At 37.1% G+C, this 18922-nt stretch overlaps 1 protein-coding gene across 1 annotated transcript; it reads right to left on the reverse strand.

Moving 5' to 3' along the window:
• KL (klotho) lies at positions 1-16360 on the reverse strand. The gene is made up of 5 exons (XM_039323626.1): positions 15552-16360; positions 8761-9271; positions 7289-7554; positions 5675-6791; positions 1-4050 (listed from the first exon to the last, which is right to left on the reverse strand). The coding sequence occupies exons 1-5, from the start codon at positions 16302-16304 to the stop codon at positions 3653-3655; spliced, it is 3045 nt and encodes a 1014-aa protein (XP_039179560.1). The 5' UTR covers positions 16305-16360; the 3' UTR covers positions 1-3652.
• Between the last annotated feature and the right edge of the window lie 2562 nt (positions 16361-18922).

Here is an 18922-nt window from a genome sequence, read left to right on the forward strand (position 1 = left end):
TACTGTAATTCAATTTATTAGATAATAAATAAGACAAATATCTGGTTCACTTTGCAAATATATTCTCTGCTACCATTCATTTCATAAAATACAGTAAGACAAACATAATTGGAATTTGCTAAGCTGCACAGTCATATCACATTTATAAGTTTTCAGAAAGTAGAAATAATGTACAGACTATTTGTAGAAGATAACCAAGCTGAGCCAGAGGTAGGGGGTCAAACACATCATCAGCATGAGTCCCTGTGTGCCCACAAGAGATCTAAGTCCAGCCCACCTTGAATTTCTTTGTCTCCTTAACTCCCGCAAATTTCCCTTGACCGTTAGTAGTTCAGAGACTTCTGCTTGTAATAAATATTTATACTCATTTGAACTGCCTGAATCTCCTGATTTCCCTGGCGCTTGACATTATTAGCACAATTAAAAAGGACATGAATGAAGTAGAATTTTCAAAGCAGAGTCAGCAATAATGGATGCTGATAATAAAACTATTCAGATTATGACTTTACACTTATTTTTTATAATAAAAGCCATTAAGCTTTAAAATGAGTATCTTTTGCATTCCCTATCCATTGACACTATTTATACAAGATACATTCACAGTTGCTAAATAAATAATGGTGGGGGGAATAGTGTGCAATTTACAATTGGGGAAAAATGGACTTATGAACCTGGGCAATAAGCTTCACAGCTCAGATGTCCTTGTTTTTCCAGTAATTAACCTTTTTCTACCTACCAAAGTATAATTTAAAATTGAAGCTTTCAAACTTTTTTATCACAGCAAGGACTGATGAACATAGGCTAAAATCCATCTGGGGCAATTTTAGCACTGGAAAAAGAATTCTAAATACAAATAATCAATTCTCCACACTTCAATTCAAACTACATAAAGATTTTAGCAGCATAACCAAAGCAAGTTCTAATCAAGCAAAACAAAACCAATGGGCCATTCCCTCCTCCTCAATTGTTGGAGTAATTTACATATACACAAATTAACATTTACACTGTAATCATAATACATTTTATATAATATGTTGGTCTCCACTTGCTATTATTATTGGGTGCAGTTTTTCAATAGACTGGATCACTACTCCCTGATTTAAGAGAAAAAACATACTGTTATATCCAAACTCTTCTGTCTTGCACACCCAATATTGAAAGGAGTTATTTTAAGATTCTATTTTATTCTATTTTAGCACTGGATTTGTGCTTTTTTGATTGTCTGTGTACAATTATTAATTTTGGAAGTTATAGTGAGGTTTTAGATTATATGTGTAATATTTCTATTTATTATTGTTTTGTATTTGTATTGTGAACTACTGCATACTGCTTTGGTCAGGAATGAAAAGAATAGAATATGTTATATAAGTAAAAGAGTTTCTCCATATTTATCCCGGTTATGCAATATAGATTAAATACTGGATGATGGGGCCCAAGTATTATTTATCTTCTTTAAAAATAGCTAAATATATTGTATTAAGAAAACATACTGTATGCAATCTGCTCACAAACTACAATAGCCACATTTTAGATTCCCCAAGTGCAATGAAATGTGGAAAATGCATTATGCCATCCAAGAGGCAAAAAATGGTCTTATTGCTGTTCTTTGTTAAATCCTTCATCACATAGATTATTCCTACTTTCTGAATTTTTGTCACATATAAAAAGAAAGTGCATTTAACAGGATTGTTTGAAGTATCTCATACTGAGAATGTTCAAAACAGGCAAAACCTATTTTTTAATATAATTGTTAAGGCATCGGGTTAGAAAATGAGACACAATGAGTTCTAGTCCTGTTTTAGGCACAAACCAGGTAAGTGATCCTAGGCCTATCATTCTCTCTACCCTAAGACTGAGCCCTAGGAAAGAGGCAATGGCAAAAAAAAAAACTTCTGAAAAACCTTGTCAGGAAAACTGCCCAGCAGTCTTTGAGAATTGGACAGATTAAACAGAAGGGAAAAAGAAGTCAATAGCAGCAAAAACTGGATGGGGTGGAGGCAGAAAAAAAATTAAAGTGCTCTTTTAGAAAACAGAATACAGAAAAGTATTATGAGCACTTGTAATAATCATATGCATGTATAATTGGGCAAATTATTGTAAAATTGTTTATTATTGCAGTCTGCAATTAGGATACAGCAATTTCGCCAACCAAGTTGAGAATCTTGGAAGTCACAATAAATTAGCAGGTGCCAATTTGAGAAAGATTGGATGAGCACATGCTGTCTATCATCTCTATCTATACATATCTATCATCTATTTACCTATATTTGTTTGTCTGTCGACATATATACTACCTATCTCCACAGAGTGAGTGCAAATGAGAGTAAAGATAGCACCAAATCCTAACAGGAAAAAAATAAACTTTAAAAAGATAAAAGCTAGGAGTGATTTAAATCTGTTGGTTGCTAGTTCCATTTTCTTCCTTTCTAATATGCTCATTTCAAGAGAATGATCAAGACATGTCTTCCATTTTTTTACCTAAAACTATCCAATCTTGCAGTTACTGTCTGACTAATATTGCTTTTACAGCTTACCAGTTGTCTTATTTACTCTGACCCTATTTACAGCTTTCCTATATAAGATCCAATAAAACAGATTCGTCCACTAGTGTGAGACACATCAGCAACTGAAAAGAGGACAAGCTGTAGAATTACCTTGGCTGCCTCTTTTTACACAAATAAACTTAGCTGGCTTAACAATTCATAGATGATGAAAATGTAGTTTTAAGATGATGATTTTCTTGCCTTTAGAATTCTTACTTGTATGCTGGATTTTTTTTTAGGTTGATTTTCAATTTTAAGATTCAGCAAGAATATAGCTATTGATTTAACATTTACTGATAATTGAGCCTTTTAGACCAAACACTGTATGAACAGTGCATGGACTGAATATGCGGCCTTCTGCCTAAAAATCAGAGGCACTATCCCTGAGCTCTTAAAATCTAAGACTTTAGAAGGTGTTAATTTTGTCCTGAGAATTCAATAACCAAGTGTTTATTATTAAAAATATGACATATCTAAATTAATAGCTTCATCAATCTAATTTTAAACCTCCAACTAAAAAAGGGAGGGAGGCACTCATGGTGACTAAATAGATACATAATCAGGAAACAATAGGAGAGCTAGGAAATAAAATGCTAGTTCCTAGAACAGGAGCTAAAATTAACTCATTAAAAAAACTAGCCATATTCATGCGCAAAGAAGGTGAATCAGGTTTTGGAGTATGAAACAGGAAATGAAAAAGAGGGGGAGTAGAAAGGAATGTACTGAAAGAAGGCATCACTGACAGCATACTGAACAAGCAGTCCTCTCAGCATTTGTACAAATTATTCATTTCAAATCCCATCCTCACCAAGAGACCGATTCAATCTGCTCAGAGATCTCTATCAGCATTGTACAGATGAACAATGACATGAGGATCTCTAATTATGCAAGAAAAGGCAATGTTCTGCTCCTCCATCTCCCTTGATGAATCAAAGTAACTATTGGAGAAGAGAGATGAAATTAATATTAAGGAACTAAAAGTAAAAATGCTAAAACCAAATCCCAAGAGGAATCATACAAACTCCATGGACATGATTCATCTATGGGCTTAGAAACCACAGCATTAGATGGCCTACACAGTGCAACAGTAATCACAGCCTACTGCATAATTATTTCCAGACTTCTCCCAGTAACACAGGTGAAAGGCGGCAAAGAACTGGATAAGAGTATTTGGGTCGTCTCTCAATCTTCTTGGAGTAGTAAGCCATCAGAAATATAATAACAATGAAAGTAAAGAGTATGAATAATATAAACACCAATAAAAATTTTCTGGGTTGCAAAGATTCACATTCTGGGCAATGAAGAATCTCTTTGGAGCAGAGCTGATCTAGGCTTTCTGAGCCAGGCAAGATGTTATTGTCAATTATCTGCCTATAATACATCAGCGAAGGTTTTGCCTCATACTTGTTTATCATATAACGATAGAGGCCATATGATCTGGAATCCCCTCTGTCACTGAAAGAATAGACAAAATAGCCATGGAGGTTAACATCATCCAAGGTGTAGGCTAAAAAAAACACAGAGAAAGGAATAGAACAAAAAATTAGTGGTGTATTTATTTTAGCAGCAATCTTATCTGTAGATTATTATACATTTCTTGACTACTGAGTTTGTAACCCACCAAATATCATGACCAATACAGAAGAAATGATAGAAACAATATACAGTAAATGTAGTCTTTGTTAAATTTTTTTTCTAATGTGAAGTTTCCTATGCCTACTTTTAGATCAAAATAAAAATATGAAAATACAATCCCATTCAAACAACTCACCTTATTTGGAACAAACACTGAAAACCATCAGTCTTTCCTATCTATTCTTATTTTATTCTTACTTTATCTTTGCATAGAAAAAATAATTTTAAAAACTTTCCTGGCCATTAAAAGCAACAGATTAAAAGAGATACTAAATCACAGCAACAAAACAATATACTTTTAAATGACATTGTGGCATGAACTCTGGAAGAAGAAAGGATGATAGGACAACAGACAGGTAAAAATGTACACAAGAGATTGCAAAGGTAGCAAAAAAAACCCCTTAAAGGCTAATAGCATGGATAAAACATACACTTTTAGAGTCAATGGGTTCATACAATGTTTCCCTGAAAGTAAGACCTACCCTGAAAATAAGACCTAGCTCAGGGGTAGGCAACCTTGGCTCTTTTATGACTTGTGAGCCAACCATGCTGAGGGGAAAGGGAGAATTTCCAAGCTGAGCCATGCCGGCTCAGGAATGCTGGGAGTTGAAGTCTACAAGTCATAAAAGAGCCAAGGTAGCCTAGCTTGATTTTTGGGGGTGGGGGGGCCTAATATAAGCCCTACCCTAAAAATAAGCCCTAGTTTTGGGGTGAGATACATGCCTAAAAATCAAGATAGGGCAGGGGAATGGAGCTTACCAGGCCTCCCATGAATAAACACCTGCCTCTCCTTGCCGGTCCACTTCTGTGGCATCTCCCAGCCTGCGCTTCATAGTCAGAGGACTTTCTGGATGGCCTCTGCAGCCAAGAACTGAGCTATGGATTTAATCTGTAGCTTGGTTCTCGGCTGCAGAGGCCTTCCAGAAAGGTCTCTGACTGAAATGCAGGCTGGAGCTCCATTCTCAGCTGCAGAATGAAGCTGCTCCTTCAGCTGCAGAAGAAGTGGGCCTGCTGGGCCGGACTGTTGATGCCGCTGCCACGAGGTGAGTGGAAAACACACCCACCCAAAATAAGACCTGGTACCTCTTTTGAAGGCAAAAAAGAAAAAAAGAAAAAAGAGTGCAGGGAAAGAGTACAGCAAAAAAAATTCTATTTTTTTTTTCAGACACAAACATTTTCACCCTGCTTTGTATTTGTTAAAACTAAATTTTCAGTAGGCCTTGCTACTCTGGTTCTGAAGACCCAAATGTTATTCCAAGCATACAATCCTAGAAAACATGTTTGGTATAAGGATTTGCAGATAGGTTTTGTTTGCACCCATGTTCCCTGGAATTCCTTGCCTTCGAGCCACTGTACATCCTTAGTTTCTATTAACTTTATAATCTGAAACCCCAGTGCTAGTATATTTTTCTGTCTTTCACACACACATTGTTCCAATGCAGCAAAACACATGGTTATTAAAGTACTGTATGAATGTTTTTCCATAAGATCCTTACCTTTTAAGGCTTCGTTAATATACTTCTCCAGGTAATATATCCTTAACTTGTCATGAGACTCATTCTGCTCATCATTGATTCCATTGGCTAAAATATAAATTGGGATATTGCCATATTTATGTTTAATCCAATTGAGAAGTTTCCTTAGTCCCCAGGGCACCACTGGAATTTGGCTGGGTGATTCCAGCCAAGTTATATCTTTTACTATTTGGGTATCAAGAAGGTCATCATACTTTTTGGGAATGTCTTTTTCGGAACCGACAAGAGTTGTGGTATAGTGACTCAGAGCAAAGAAGTCAAAGGAGCCATATATTAGATTCCTTTCCTCTGCTGAGAAATAAGGTAATTGAAAATTATAAAAACCTAGATGATTTTTTTGGTGAAGCCACTGTCTCATCACTTCTGGATAGTCACCAGACCCGAAGATTGGCTCTGCCAGCCAGCCAATGTCAAATTCCAAAACTCGCCTGGCTGCTTCCTCATCCTTTTTTGAAAGGGGGCAGGCAGGCTCAACCCAGTCAGCATGTAAGGCAATTGATATTTTACCATTTTGAATCTTTCTGAATTTTTTATCATACAAGTGCCATGCTTTGGCATGAGCTTTCAAGAGATTATGTGCAGCTTTATATGTCAGGTTCTTCACATTGGGTTCATTCATGGTAATCCAAAATTTGACATGATGTCCAAAGTTTTTAAAACAGAACTGAGCATACTCAACAAAAGCTTCCACAGTATGTTGGCTCTCCCATCCTCCATTGTTGGCCAGTGAAAAAGGGAGCCCTTGATTCTTAGCCTCAGGTTGCCACAAAGCAACTACAGGAGTGATATTAACTCTGATGAGTTCGTTGACAAAACACTGATAGTAAAATAGAAGTGTTTGGTTTATATTTGCCTGATTGCCTAGAGGAAGGATCAAAGACCACACTAGTGAAAAATGAAAGTGTGTGATATGCATTTTTTGAAGTAAAGAAATTTGGAGTCTGATATGAGAAAAATCAACACAGTGAGGCTTGCGTTTCAGAACACCACTTCCATTAATTTTAATGAGATCCTTGGTTTGGTGAGCTCCCCATATATAAATATTAGGGTTTAGAAATTGAGATCGTGTTGGATCTATCTAGAAAGAGAGAGAGAGAAAGGAATTAAATCTGTCACAAATAGAAAAAGCAACCAACCAATATTATCACAAAGATAACTGAAAATGGTGATTTTTTTTTTTTTTTGCTAACTTAGGACCAATTCTGAGTATTCCTATTTCTACTAATAGATCTACTACCTATTATAGGAAAATCTTATTGTCCATTTATTTATTTAGTTATTATTTATCAAATTTCTATACCAGCCATCACACTTATATGACAAGGGCAGTTTACAAATACAAATATGTAGAGTAGTGAAGTAACAAAAGCTGAAAGATAATACATTTTGTAGTTGATCTCTAGATGTGTATATTTCCCACGTGAAACAGACATTTGTTCCTTCCAAAGAGCTTTATCAGAGAATTCCATCAAATTGGTATGATCATAAAATGCTTGTATTGAATCAGACAAAACTATCATCTAATAACACTAAAGAAAGACTAGAAAATCTCATTTGGTTTCTCAATTGTCTTACCTGAAGAAAGTTTTCTGTGACCCCCCAAACAAAATTACAGGGGAACGTTCCTTTAAAAGGTTGGCTTTCTGGTGTTGAGAGGAAACCATTGTCTTGAATCAGCTTTTTGTAAAACAAACCTGAAGATTTCATTATCATTTTTTTATCCTGGCTTTGAAAATCAACGTAAAATAAGCCCCGTCGAATGTAGCTTCTGACCCATTCAAAGCCATCCATAAGGGACCAAGCTGTATATCCCATCACCGTAACTCCATCATATCTGATAGCTGAAGAATAAACAATAAATACAGAACTAATTTCCTTGTGTATTAAACCCTGTACACTTCTGAACAGTTACATCTGTTTTGCAGAAAAGACTTTGGCTTAATAGAGCCTTCCAGAAGATTTTGGAATTGCAGTTCAAAAACAGCTGGAGGATTAAATACACTAGAATTAAAAAAAAAAAAAACAGAATGGAAGCGAACTTAATGGGCTGGCAGAAAACAACAAAAGAAATATTGAATTCAAAATATGGGTAGGCTTTACCACAATAATATCATTTCAACAATGGCTGGGTGACACTAGGAAGATGCTGTAAGTCATTACTATGGAAATGATTCAAGACAGCAGAAACAGCGATGCAATATATGCAGACGTGGTTTCCCTATCTTTTTAAAGATAAACTCTTTTCTTGCAATTCCCCTACTATAATATCTAAAGTACACACAAAGTAGTGTGCACATGTATGTCTTGTCTGTTTTATTGTAAGTTTGCAAGATATAAACTGTAATAGTAAACAAGTGTTAATTGGATTTAGAATTATAAACATACCACAATTTAGCAATTATTTACAAAAATAAGAACATTTTATGTAAAATTAATACAACCTGACACCAGGAAAACTCAATTTTCCCCAGGGAAATGATATAGTTTAGCTGTTATATGAAAATAAAAAAATAATTTTTCCTCCTGATGCTTTTACCAACACTTTAGTTCATTTTCAAAGAAGTATAAATAGGGATATAAGCAGTGCTTTTTTTGTAAAAAAAAAAAAAAAAAAAAGATGCCAGAACTCACATCTGTCATACAACCCACCTTGCCTACCCTACAAGGTTCCATCCTAAAAAGGTGCCAGAACTCTGTTCTGGGTGTTCTATGACAAAAAAAGCCCTGGATATACATAAGTGAAGCACAACTGCATACTGAGTCTTATTGAGTCTTCATTGACATATTGCAATACAATTTGGAGAGAAACCCCTGAATTTGGTATGGTAAGAGTTGGTACACCAATGTCTACCAGTGTGTACCTTCCAACAACATTTTGCCTATTTTTTTTTTACTGATGAAGTTGCTTGGATGTGCAATATTTGGATGGAAATACTAATTCATTAATGTTCAAATAGAACTTATTTAATTGACATAAGAAAAATGCTTCTCTTAAACATTATAAATGGTTTAATATTTCTTGACCAGAATGCCAAAAGTAACCTTACCTTTTAATGTGTCCATTATGAAATCTTTAAGGTAATACATATAATTGGAGTCATCTGTCTTTATACTTCCAGAAACAAACCAACTGTTTTCTACAATGAAGATCTGTGACGGATTATATTCCCTGTTTATCCAGTAAAGTAGCTGCCTCAGGTTCAGTGATTTCTGCTGCTGGAACAGCATTTCTGGATCCACAAAACGAAAACTTAATGTGGCTCCAAAAGAAAGAGCAAAGAAATCAGCTGTCCCTCTGATTAAGTTCTTTTCTGCATCAGTGAATTCTGGTAATGTCAAGGAAAGGTGATGTTTCATGCTCTGAGGATAGTCTCCATCAATAAATATAGGCTTAGCAAACCAGCCCAGCACAAAGTCAAGAGATTTCTGGCATCTTTTTATATTCTTTTCAGCCATGTTTTGAGGTTTTATCCAGTGAGAACTTAAAGCAATTGATACTTGACCTTTTTGAGCAGGACGAAAATTGTCATTATAAAGATGCCACACCTTGGCATGGGCCTGTAGAAAAGAAAGAAATACACTAGTGAACCAATGTTTCTGTAGCTGTTAATATTCTTATATTTTATTTATATGGTCCAACAGAATTATGTTAGCGACTAATCAACAATTGAGGCCATGGCAATGTCTAAGTGACCACAGCAAAATGAATTGGGTTCTATGACTTTAAAAGCTGGGTGGGAATTGGAGGAAAATACCAGCCCTATTCTGCTAACATGAACAGAAAAGTTCACCATGACTCTGAACATTGGCCTGAAATATTTCATCCCTCTCTACTGAACTGTAAGGGTCAAAGCAAAGCCTCACACCATAGCACCCATTTGAAATGATGTAAGGGCCATCAACAAAATTAAAAATAATAAATCACTTGGCAGCAGACTGTCTATACACAGAATTAAACAAAAAACAGTTATGCAGACAAAAGCTGTAAATGACAACTGAAAACAAACATCATCATAATTAAACAATGGCACCTGCAATTAAAGTGTTCCAAACTCAATATCAGAATCAATTACTATGCCCAAACGGCTTTAACTCCAATTCATATTCTTATTTATATTTATATTTATATTCATACTCTTTTTCTTCTAACATTTTCTGCACTTTGCATGATGTTATTTATCCCTTGAGGGTAAACTGAAAGATAATGTAGAAACTTGAACTACATTGAGGTCCAAGGAAGAAAGATTTTTTTATCTCTTTTCCACCCTTCCCCCAATTAATCCAGATTGCTAGCATGTACATATAACCCTAACCTTAAATTATTTATTGAAATATATCACATTTGGCAAGGTAAACAGCAGGCACATGGACATCTAATCAAGGCCAAAGTAGGAGGCAAAGGAGAAAATAGTTTCCATACTACTTTTAAACCTATACAGTTGTCCACATCACTCAAAAATAATAACAGAAAAAATGCATACATTACATATTTCTTTAATGTACAGAGGGTTCAAAGTAATGTTAAACCATGACATAATTTGTTTATAATATGTGCAGTTTGTAAAGCTTTTACAAACCAGCTACTGGTTTATAAACTATGAACATAATATCTGTACCCAAACAGCTGTGACTCCAGCAAACTATTGTTAACAAAAATCATGACTTAGCATGTGAACTAAATATCTCTCTAATCTCTCTTAGTATCTATTTACAGCAGTGGTTCTCAACCTGTGGGTCGGGACCCCATTTGGGCTCGAACAACCATTTCACGGGGGTCACCAAACAAGGCTGTCCGCCATTTTTCCCCCTTTTCTTTGGCCATGCCCCTGGCACCCGGTGATGTATAAGTGGTTGGGGGTCACCACAACATGGGGAACTGTATTATGGGGTCGCGGCATTAGAAAGGTTGAGAACCACTGATTTACAGTCTTCTTCAAGAAATTAAGAAGTGTAATCAGTTTCACTACAAACTCAGTAATGAGTTTGCATGTGATATTAACCAGTAAGAAAAAAACTAAGGACACTGTTCAAAGAATGAAATCTAAATAGCTGCCTTTACTTTCCATGAAGTTTTTGAAAAATTAAATGTAAATTGATGTTCTCACAAACTGGATCATGCAGCATGTATGTCTCTCAACTGCAAAGGAAGAATTTATCCATGAGAAAACACAAAAGGATAACTGATGTCTATTGAGATGACCTGATGAAGGAAGTTCAGAATTAAATAATAATGACAATTTATACCTCATTCCATCAATAACAGAACATACTAAATTTTGACAAACCACAGCACTATTATTTATAGGTTGTATATATAGGTTCATTATATTTGTATTGTATGAAAAGTTGTGTATTTTGGATTCATCATCACGAAACTTTAATATAATTGAAAGGTCAGTAGTCAAATAAGATTAAAAGCTTCTTAGCCTTTAACAAAATGGCTCTCATATTTAAATAGGGTTTGGATAAATGTTCTTCTCCTATTCCAAAGAGCCATATAGGTGTCAGGAAATAGCCATTTAAATATTCCTACTATACCCTGGGATCAGTATCAGCAATTTTCCTTTTTTATTATTATTATTTTGGTATAATTTTTATTGAAGAAATTTTTAACAAGATAAAAACAATATAAATATTAGAAAAGAAACAAAGAAAAGAAAGAAAGTGAATAAGAAATAGAAAAAAAAACAGGAAGGCAGGCAGGCAAGAAGGAAGGAAGGATTATAAAGAAGTAGCTTCTAATCTTTTTGACAGCAGATGTAAATGCATTAAATTTTACTCTCTCCAAGGTTACATCATAATTTCACTCTTTTCATAAGCTACCCTTTCCAATCCTTAAACCCATAAATCACAAGTTTATTTTTCTCTTTTTTCAGCAAAAAGAGAAAATAAGTAGTTTCCAGTCACCGATAAATGTAATTATTGTATTGACCTATCTCTAATAAAAAGTATCAGCAAAATTTTCTTATCATGTGGGAAATTTATAACAGCTAATATAGTAGGTTAAGAAAAAATGGCACAATATACTGAAAACAAAGTAGAAAATATTATGAATATGCAAAATAACTGGGTGAGGGGGGAAGGAAAAAAGTTACCAGAGAGGCAAGTTGAAAAATTGACATTCAGGATGTATATGTAGGAGAAGACGAGGCTGAGCTGGAAGGTGGGGTTAAATATGTCATCAGTTTGGAGTTGCCACAAGAGACAATTTAGAGCCAATTTAGCTTTGACCCTTAATTCACTAGATTCTTGTATATAGGTAGCAATAATAAACTCTTCTGTGCTTTGAACTCAACAAATTCTCCTGGTTATTTACATCTGACAGGCATGTGATAGAAACAAATAAGAGACATGAGAAAAAAAACAAGAAAAAAAAACCAATTCCCTTATTCTTAACAACTCTTGCCTTAAAGGCAGTGGGAATCAAAGATATGTTCAATAGGAACATACTGTATGTTATGTTCCTATTGAACATAAAAAGGGACATAAACAGAAAAACAGAATGATCAAGGCTAGACTGGGAAATCAAAAATGCACCCTGGATGAAGGCAATGTTAAAACAGTCCTGTACTGTTGCCTCATAAATATATCCATGAGATCAACGGGAGGTGAATCTACTCAAAGAGACTTTATTGTTGAACTTCTCTTTCTCTTCCCGAAGCATTCTATTGTATGACTCTTAGGAGATTCCTCATAATCCTGCCAGATTTAAGGAATACGCAAAAGGAGGTGGAATCTGTTGCACTGATTTCTGTTCTGTTGGCATGAGAACCCAACTAAATATACAGGTAGTCACCAGACAGACCTGCCAAAAGTTATGTATGACCGGTTCCATAGTTTCAATAGTTATGACAGACCTGCCAAAAGTTATATATGACCGGTTCCATAGTTTCAATAGCTGTACATACAACCTGTAGTCACCTAACTGTATTTCGGGCACTTGACAACTGACTGACCTTTATGGGTAGTTGCAATGTTCCCCAGTCACATTGTCTCAATTTACAACTTTTTTTGTTGATTTCTGGTAAAATACACCCATAGGAATACATGGATTTGTGTAACGACTGAAGCATTCATTTACTGAGTATGGCATTCACTTAACAATTGCCACAAAAAAGTCATAAAATTGGGTCAGTCATGTGGGGGCCTTGTCTTACAATCACCGTGACTTATGATGGAAGTTCCCAGATCCATTATAGTCATAAGTCGAGGAGTACACTAAGTATGGAATACTACATAACTAGTATGTTAGGAATTGTTCCCTGTATGAACCTATTTTTATATCTTCTTGAACAGAGTACATCTTATTGGTGCTTGCCTCATTTTTGCTATTTTTCTTTTTGCTTGATGATTTTCAGCAACTGCCCAAGAATATGCTAGATAGCATACATTAATCTTCCTTTATACCCACATTCATTTTGAGATAAGCCTGCCTGCAAGGCTATGAGTTTAGTGTAACCAGTTCTTACTGACAGGCATTTATATCAGAATTGTAAGCAAAAGTTTTTTACCTGTTATCCATTTTTTTTAAACTAAAGCTGTTACTGTTGATTGGAACATTTTTTGTGCAAAATCTATACTCGAACTCTTCCTTATGTTCACTCCTTAAATCTGAACAACTTTGCACAGGATTGTGCCTCATTTTTTTCCAAGGGTTCATCTTTTCTTGACATTGATCTTTGATAATTAAAGCTTCCAACCTCAAAAGTTTGTCAGCTGACAAATATTGCTATAATATATTTATGTGAAGAACTTGTCACTATTCAGTGCACAAGACAAGATGTGGCATTGTTTAACTCAGTTTCATTTCACTGCTTTCATTGGGCACATTAATCAAGCCTTATGGTTGAAAAGCTACATGAAACAGAGTAATTAATCTAATCTCTGATGCAATAAACAAATTCTAACCCACCAGTATATATAGGAGAATTCACAAGAATTATGTGGCCCCAAATTATACAGAATACCAAGGCCTTGCAAATAAAATTGATGAAGTGATAACAAAAAGTGAAGATGTTGGATTTACTGAAATAATTCTTTTTTTAGAAAATGTATCTAAATAAAATAAGTTATCTCTGTTCCTGATCAATTTACTATTGCATTAATATTGTGAACATTGCATGCAACCATCTTTGCCATAGCATCCTCATTCTTAAACTCTCTAAACCAGGGGTGTCAAACTGCCGGCCCGCGGGCTGGTTTCATCATACCAGAGCAGTGCCCACCCCATTGCCAGCAATGGCGAAAAAGCTCCAATACCTCGCGAGTTTGACATGCCTGCTCTAAACCAAAGATAGGACCATTTTAGCTAGTTGTAGGCAAGTCATTAAATTAATTACTGTGATGACTTTTAATGTTAAATATATTAGCTCCACTTTCTTTTTTAAAAAAAATATAGTACTGCCGTTACAAAAAAAAGTGGGTATGTTCAAGCCATGTTTTATGTAAAGCATTCCCTCAAACCTTTCTAGCAGAAATGACAAAAAATTGATTGTTGTTGCATCATATTCTTTTTTTAAAAAAATATACCTTTTAAAATGAAAACTGTCTCTACTGTAAATTTATATAAACATATAGATTGGAAAGTTGCAAACAGTAATGTTCAACAATACTAACAAGCTAAATTAAGATGTACTAAGATAAAAATGTCAAAGCAAAATCAGATATAATTACTGAATGGTTGGAGATTGAGAACATTAGTTGCTAATGGGATAAATTTCATTCAACACAGTGGAATCTATTTGGGCTATATTTACAATGAAACATATCTCTTAAGCAAGCCAGCTAGGCTGTCACTAAACTCAAGCATTTTCCCCCAGTAAGTTACAGTATGCGCTGAAAACACTTTTTGTCTGATGCTTTCTTTTTTAAAATTCAACTCTCTGATCTTTGTTTCAGGGATCCAGGAATGTCAAATGAGTTCATGGGAACCCAAAGGTATAGATAACTGTTTCCTGACCTCTGCAAGTTTAAGGAGCTAGGAGTTGAAGATCTTTCATCTTAAACCTGCCAAGATTAAGAAATACTGGTGTAGAGAATATGACCAATAACGCTTTTTGTAGTTGTTACATAACTTCGTGCTGATAAGTGAGTGAAGAGTACCGATAAAATCCTATTAGATTACTGAAGAATAACTTGCAACTTATTTTCACTACCAAGTGAAAATCCAGGAAAGTGTCTCATTTCTATTCATATTAACCAGGCATTTATTCTACGTAAAGCAAGGTTTTCAATATCTGTGTCTATTCCTATTATGTTATTATATATCTGTTCATTCCCATTTGAGGTTTTCTGTCAAATGGCAATTTATTCAAATGTTCATTTATTGCAAATCTTAGCATTTGAGTTTAAATCTACAGCTGGGGCAACTTGTGAAATGTTGCCATAGTCTAGTAACATTAAACTATAATAACTTAATGTTTAATCTGCCTCAAGACTGTTTATTTGCTGCCAAGGTCTAACTGTTTAACTCTATATTAACTAGGAGTAAAACCCCACCAAAGCACTGGAAATTGCTTCTGAGTACAATGGCACAGGAATGGAATATTAACTGGAACAGCCCTACTCTAAGATAAAGCTCAATCTCCCCCAACTTGGTGCTCTCATAACTGTTGGATTTCAACTCCTCACAATTCTCAGCCAACCTGAGTAACAAGGGGTACTGGATGAAAATATAGGAGTCCGAATACTTTTCAAGGCGACCATTAATTATCCTGGATACAAGTCAGCATCTGGCCAGCTACAGTACTTTGGACAAGCGCTCAGTGAAACAACGTTTAGCAAAGACCAGCAATTAGGCCCATAGAAGCTGAGGATCCTGTCTGTACTCCATCCTTACCTTCAGGAGGTTGTGCGCCACTTTGTAGCCCACCTCCAGCCCACCTCGCACACCCGGGGCCAGCCTACCCGTGGAGTAGCCATGCCACGCCACGAGATAAGGATTGTCTATGGTGAGCCAGTAGCGCACCTGGCGGCCAAAGTGCTGGAAACAGAACTGGGCGTAGTCCAAGAAAAATTCGATGAGAACCGGGTTCTCCCAGCCGCCGTAAAGATCCTGCAAGGCCTGGGGCAGGTCCCAGTGGTAGAGGGTGACCACGGGCTCGATGCCACGCTGCCGCAGGCCGGAGAGCAAGCGCGCATAGTAGCGCAAGCCGGCAAAATTGGCGGGCGCCGTGCCGTTAGGTAGGAGGCGCGCCCAAGCTAGCGAGAAGCGGTAGTGGGAGACCGCCAAGGCGCTCAGACCGTCCAGGTCGCGCTCGACGTGGTCGTAGCTGCTGCTGGCCGTGTCCCCGAAGGGTCGCTCGGCGGGGTTTCGAAAAGACGCCGCGTGACTGTGCGCAAAGGTGTCCAGCACCGAAGGCCCTTTACCATCCCGGTTCCAGGCGCCTTCCACCTGATACGCCGAGCTCCCGGCCCCCCAAAGGAAGCCCCGAGGGAATGTGTCGTAGAGAAAGAGCGCGTCCTCCGGGAAAGGCAGCTGGGCGAAGCGAGACCAAGTGGTCGCTCCCTGGCCTGGCTTTCCAGCTAGCGGGCGGCAAAGGAACATTCCCAGGACTAGGAACGGCAGCCCCGACGTCGTGGCGGGAATCATTCCGCTGACGGGGAGATGTTGAGGAGCAGATGTGGGTGAGAAGAGACGGTGCCTTCTCTCCCGGCCGCCCCCCTCCCCTCCCCTCCCCCGGCAAACCCACTTTATACCTTGCTTTGCCCTGTCCGCGGAGCTATTAATAATTACCTGGGACCGCGCCGGGAAGGGGGGGGGCTTCCTCCTCCTCCATGGAAAAAAAAGGAGCGGGGAGGTTAACCAAGTTGTTCCAGATCAGCTGAAGGGAGAGGGAACGAAGGAGGAGAGGGAGGAGATAGGGAAGCCACGATTCCTGCCCTCCGCACCAGGGGTGAGGATTGCTCGGACGGCGCCTGGGGAGAAAGGAAGTCCTCAGGCGCCCCGCCGTCCTCATCTTTCTGGCGGTAAATTGACAGCTGGTCGCCATCCACGTTCCAACACAAGCCCACTCCACAAAGCGGAGTCAAGAGCGGGAGGGAGATGAATAGTTTGCTTTTCCTCGGAAACTTCTTTCTTTTTCCCAGCTGAACGGTGGATTCCCTGGTACAGTTTAGCTACTCCTGCTTGCTTTGCTTAATGGAGAAAAAAGAATAACACCTGAAGTACCTTACTGTTCAATTTGCAGGATCCCTTTCAGACATGAGTTCAAACTGGGAGAAACATTACTCTGCCTTTATATTTAATATCAGTTTTCCATTGCCCTTTAAAGTCGCACTTTGTTGATCACTTTGTTCAATTCATAACTTGTTTTAAAGTAGTAGAACAACTGATCTGATTAACATACAAAAAGAGAGAAATCACTCACCCCAACCCAAGCAGAGTCTGGGACATTACTCAAGGTCAAGAAAAAGAAGGTCTTTAGATAGTTAAAGTGATTCTAAGATTCTAACACATCTTAGTTTCATTAAACTAACCTATGGACTTTTGTTAAACTAACCTAAAGGTCAATTGTCTTACAACTGTACAAAAAGAAGCAAAACAGCATTCTATTGTATTTTGGTCCTGTATCAAGCTTCTTTGTCTCTCTCAGAGCAGATCTTAATAACGAGTATTTTATTCATGTACTGTTCAAGTACTCTATTACAATGAAGATACTGTATTTGCATATTTTGTGTGCTTCCTAAAAAGTAAGGCCTGGGGGAAGGCTACAATGTAACCCAAATGCCATTGCATAGTTAAAGGAAGCCATGGAAAAATAATTTCTTTCTAGTGTTACTCCAAATTAGTATTTCGAGAAGCTACACTTCCAAGATATATCATTAGACTGACAAAGAATAGCCTCACTGAATTACGTATTAAAGTGTTCTCTTGAATGCAATCAGTAATTGACATCAATCATAATAGTTGAACTAGAATAGCCTCCTTAGATTCTAGTCCTTGCATATATTTTATTTAATATATATGTTTTTGATCCAAAGCTTACATTTTTAAAAAGAAGGGATAATTCTGGCAAATTAATTTCTTAAAGCTAGGCCAGTCTGTCTTGATAGAATTGCTGTTAAGTTGCTTAGTCATCAATGCTACTAGAAAAGATAGAACTATTCTCTGATGCCATCAGGACTTGTTTATTAAATAAGCATTCAGGCATAAAATACACAGTTCCAGGGACAAAAAGTCAGTTCCAAAACATTTGTGCAGTCTAACATTCAAGTAATACATAAACTGTATTATGTGAGCTGTGGGGGAGGGTAGACAGAGAATTAACAAGAAAGTAAAGTGAAGTTCGAATCCTGGCCAATTATATTCACATTCCCTCTACAAAGATACTTCTCAGATTCTATTGCTACTCTCTACAGCAAGGGGGGCAATCTGTGGGATGTATACAGGGCATCCAGGTTCTATGGAATTTAAGAATGGAAACTATTAGGAGGAAGCTATGGGAGGTTAGGTGCTTCTAACCTCCCAGAAGCCTGTTCCTATTATTCCCATTCTCAAGCCTAGGACCCCTATAAACAATGAAAAACATTATGTGCTAGACTGATCTTCTCTTTGCTTCATAAAATCAGGAAATTACAAGTAACTTCTCTTAGAAGGATATTCTCCTTCACTTCCTGCTCTGGCTTGAACTGGAGTTGGCAGTTAGTGCTGAAGGTATTAAGATGCCAATCCATGGAGGGCTTTATAAATCAAAACGTTGATTTGTGCCTGGTAACCAGGACCCATAATATTAGCATAATATTGGATTTTTGAACCAATGGAACTTTCTGAGTGATCTTTAAAGGTAGTCCCTCATGGAGAGCATTGCAAAAATCTAATCATGTGGTGACAAAGGTCATTGTAGAAGGTGCTCCCACTTCTGTAAGAGCTGCAACTGGTTTACCAGCTGAAGGTGGACAAAGGCTCTCCTGAATATGGCCTCTGCTTGTCCATCTAGTAGTAGTCATGAATCCAAGAAGACTCCAGAAAATCTGCTCCTTGAGGAGCAGTGCTATTTCTTTGAGAAATAACACTGAAGCTATCAGCAAACTGGAATGAGCAAACAGAAACTCAATCTTCATAGGATTTGATTTCAGCCTGTTTTGTACAAGCCAGAGCCCAACAGTCCAAGACCTAGGGGGCATTTTGATAGGCCTGGGACAAGACTCCAAAGGTCTTTCTGAAAGAGTGAAGTTTTTAAAAAGGTAGCCAAAGTTGAATATCTTCAG

Source organism: Crotalus tigris, unplaced genomic scaffold, assembly GCF_016545835.1.
Source record: "Crotalus tigris isolate CLP2741 ecotype Arizona unplaced genomic scaffold, ASM1654583v1 scf7180000024280.1573445, whole genome shotgun sequence".
Taxonomy (NCBI): domain Eukaryota; kingdom Metazoa; phylum Chordata; class Lepidosauria; order Squamata; family Viperidae; genus Crotalus; species Crotalus tigris.